Here is a 3,614-nt window from a genome sequence, read left to right on the forward strand (position 1 = left end):
ATGTAATGAAAGATAGTATAAGGGCTATTTATGCAAGTTACATTGATTGATTGCTAATTGTGAAACCTTGCATAAAGGAAGATGGTTTAATTACGTCTGGAGAATGAAAAACCACACTCAATTTGTTGAATGTTGTTTTTATTAAACTTTCATAGGTAGCTCTTTTTCTTTGTTCCAATGACTTCTATGCTTGTGAATTATGGTTTCCTTCTTAAGGTGATGCTTATTCTTGTAATCTGTAAATCTATATGCGTGGTAGAATTAATATATGTTCATCATGATATACAAATGCTTTGATTTTAGGCTTCTAGGAAAAAGCCATATCACGAACATAGATATGTGTCATCATATCCCACAGGTACGTACTTACGAAGCCATAAACTAAAGTTACGAGATATATAACACACAACATCATAATTTTTTCTGTTTCATATAATAATAAGTTGACAGTAACATATGGTATATATAGTAGGGAATATTATTATAGAACGGCCGGTACTCATATCATTTATGTTTTAAAAAAAAGTACTCGTAATAAAATATTCAAAGTGTTTTTAAAAATATGATAAATATATAGTTTTAAATCTATTAACAAATTTAGTGTTAAAAGAGTAATATTAACGTTTTTGTAAATTTATGAACTTATGCTTTTTTTTTATTTTATTTGTGTTAAAGAATTTCTAAATTAAGATAAAACACCTTGTCTTTACACCAAGAATAAAATTTCTGGGTTCCTCATATATGCGGTGCAACATCACACGCATAAGGTTGCATTTTGTAATAGTAAGAGTATAATTAAGATTGTTTAATGGATATAAATGAAATGGAAAGTTGTTGGTGAATGTAAAAGCCAAGAAGGAAAAATATGTAGTAGTCTCATTGAGAAGGAGTAAGATGGTGCATGTCGTCGACAATCGTGTAATTCCTGCAGTCGATGATGATATCACAACTGGAAAAGGGGAAGAGTTATGTGAAGCTTATGGTTTTAGAAAAATTTGTGAACCGTTGCCAGATGATATCACTCTAAGAAATATTATTGATACTCTTCCCAAAACGGTACTACGTACACTAGCAGCTAGTAGTTATTTTCATAATTATATATGCATACATACGATAAATAGTTTAATTATGATCAAGGAGGGGTTTTCTTTACTTCCTTTTTCGATATTATATAAATATATAGGTGTTTGAGATTGATGATGTGAAAGCATGGAAATTGGTTTGTATATCTAGTACATCATATGCATTGGGGATCTACATGATCACCAAATTCCCTTGGTATATTCTTCCATTGGCATGGGTGTGGACAGGAACTACACTTGCAGGGGTATGCAAACAATATTTATATGAATATGTAATCTATATAATTAATTGTCATAATTAGTTTGATTTTACTCATAATTACTAGTCTAAAGGCCGGTTAACTGAGTTTTTAATTTATTGTTACATTGTTTTAATTCTTGGATCAAAAGTTTTTTGCATTAGGTCATGATTGTGGACATAAATCTTTCTTGAAGAACAAAATGGTGGAAGATATTGTTGGAACTTTGGCCTTCTTGCCATTGCTATACCCCTACGAGTCATGGCGGTTTAACCATAATCAACATCATGCAAAAACAAACATGTATGTACTACTATTCTATATACATCATCTTCCATTTATACATTAATTGTTAAACACAATGTATGTATGCCAAAAGAAATTATATTCAATAACTTTACTGTTGTATGTAAGATGTAATATGTCAAATCTGTTATCTTAGATAATATGCCTTAAATTAGCCACATACTTAATTATTCATTTCCCAAGGGTAAATTGGTGGAAACCCTCGGGTCCCATGTACCGAATGGGTACCCTGAGTTATTACCGCATAGACTGTAGTCCGGTGACTCCCCAGAGATATAGGTGGGAGAGAATCTGTTTTGCAAGTATTCAACCACGTGCCATTTAGCTGCCTAGAACTCTTTGTTGGGGGACGGTATTCATTATATTTTTGTCATTACAGTACTTTATCGAAGTTTCGATCATATAATATCCCCCACATTGTTTTAAATATATTTTGTAGGTTAAATGAAGATCCAAGTTGGCAGCCCATAACTGAAACAGAGTTTAACGAGTCTCCATTTTTACAGAATGCAAGGATATACGGATATGGTCCTATGCGCCCACTCATGTCTATAGGTCACTGGTAATTAACTATTAGCTAGTTCCAAAAATACTTTTATTATTTGCACATTTAGTAATGACATATATGATGGATGTATCATGTATGTATACTTTTAATTATATATGTCAACCTTAATTTCATTTGCCAGGTTAGCATTCCATTTTGATTTGAAAAAATTTAGAAAACATGAAGTTAAAAGAGTAAAGAAGAGTCTAGCTTGCGTATTTGCGTTCGTGGTAATTGGATGGCCATTAATCGTCTACAAAGTGGGGATAGTTGGATGGATTAAGTTATGGTTTATGCCATGGTTACTCGCTCATTTTTGGGTACTTTTGATTACTTATGTTCCATTTATTGTCTAAATTCTGATAATTAGGGAATTTATATGTATAACTATATTAAATTTTATATAATATGGTGTATAATAAAAATAAGTCTACTTCATAACCTTTTAAAAATTGCTTACCTTAGAACGAATTATGTAGTTAACTTGACTAACATAATTTCACCAAGTGATGATTTTGATTGTATGTACAGATTAGCACCATGACAATGATTCACCACACTGCACCGCATATACCTTTTAAACATCGAGATGACTGGAACGCTGCACAAGCCCACCTTAATGGCACGGTGCATTGTGATTATCCTCGATGGTATTTTTCAAAATCAGAAAGTCAATTACTAATAATTGATTGAAATTTATTTGGACATGCATGGAGAAAATTATAGTTACAATTTTTGTAAGCTCGATACTAGCTGGTTGCGTCTTGAATGGTGACTTTGGTGCACCAAGAGATAGATGCTTTGAGTTTGAGAACACGGAATGTTTTATTGTTCATTTTTGAACACATATGTTGTGAAATAATTAATCTAATTGTCTAAAACATTTTTGTGGTACGCAGGGTGGAAATCCTTAACCATGATAGCAATGTTCATATACCCCATCATATCTCCCCAAGGATTCCATGCTACAATCTACGAGCGGCTCATGAATCTCTTCAAAAGAATTGGGGAAAAGTAAGATTGTTCAACGCCCTTTCATTTCATGTCTATATATTACGATAAATTGGCTAAATCAAATTATAAAAGACTTCAACGCCAAAAAAAAAAAAAAAACGGTTTTATAATCGTCAAAATAAAGGTTAATTTCTATACACTTTAAGCTTTTTACTCCAAGATTTGTTCCGCGAAGTTTATTTAGACTCATTGATTTAACCTTTCACATGCCACTAAACTTCTAAAAGAGTAAAAGTCATTGTTTAAGACTTTAAGGTGAAGGATACTTAAAATGTGTTATACAAAATCAACCAAATTCTGAGATTGCTTTTCTATTTCCTCCCACTAAAATAGAAAAGATACCAAATACTAGATGCCATTAGTATTGTTTTATAAGATGTTAAAATTATTAGATACTAGCATGATATTTGTGTATTACGACGGATA

The 3,614-nt window shown here is 31.7% G+C and overlaps 1 protein-coding gene across 1 annotated transcript; it reads left to right on the forward strand.

The window, feature by feature from the left end:
* Nucleotides 1-894: 894 nt before the first annotated feature.
* Nucleotides 895-3,236, forward strand: LOC122597594 (omega-6 fatty acid desaturase, chloroplastic-like). Its single transcript, XM_043770171.1, has 7 exons — nt 895-1,056; nt 1,184-1,327; nt 1,473-1,624; nt 2,067-2,189; nt 2,317-2,494; nt 2,706-2,824; nt 3,074-3,236. Exons 1-7 carry the CDS (start codon nt 895-897, stop codon nt 3,234-3,236), a joined length of 1,041 nt encoding a protein of 346 aa, XP_043626106.1.
* The last annotated feature ends 378 nt before the right edge of the window (nt 3,237-3,614 follow it).

The sequence above is a fragment of the Erigeron canadensis genome, chromosome 4 (assembly GCF_010389155.1).
Source record: "Erigeron canadensis isolate Cc75 chromosome 4, C_canadensis_v1, whole genome shotgun sequence".
Lineage (NCBI taxonomy): Eukaryota > Viridiplantae > Streptophyta > Magnoliopsida > Asterales > Asteraceae > Erigeron > Erigeron canadensis.

Coding starts and splice junctions, on each gene's coding strand:
- LOC122597594 (XM_043770171.1), top strand. CDS start 895: ATGGTGCATGTCGTCGACAATCGTGTAATTCCTGCAGTCGATGATGAT. Junction 2,495..2,705: donor GGTTACTCGCTCATTTTTGG/GTACTTTTGATT, acceptor TTGTATGTACAG/ATTAGCACCATGACAATGAT. Junction 2,825..3,073: donor CATTGTGATTATCCTCGATG/GTATTTTTCAAA, acceptor TGTGGTACGCAG/GGTGGAAATCCTTAACCATG.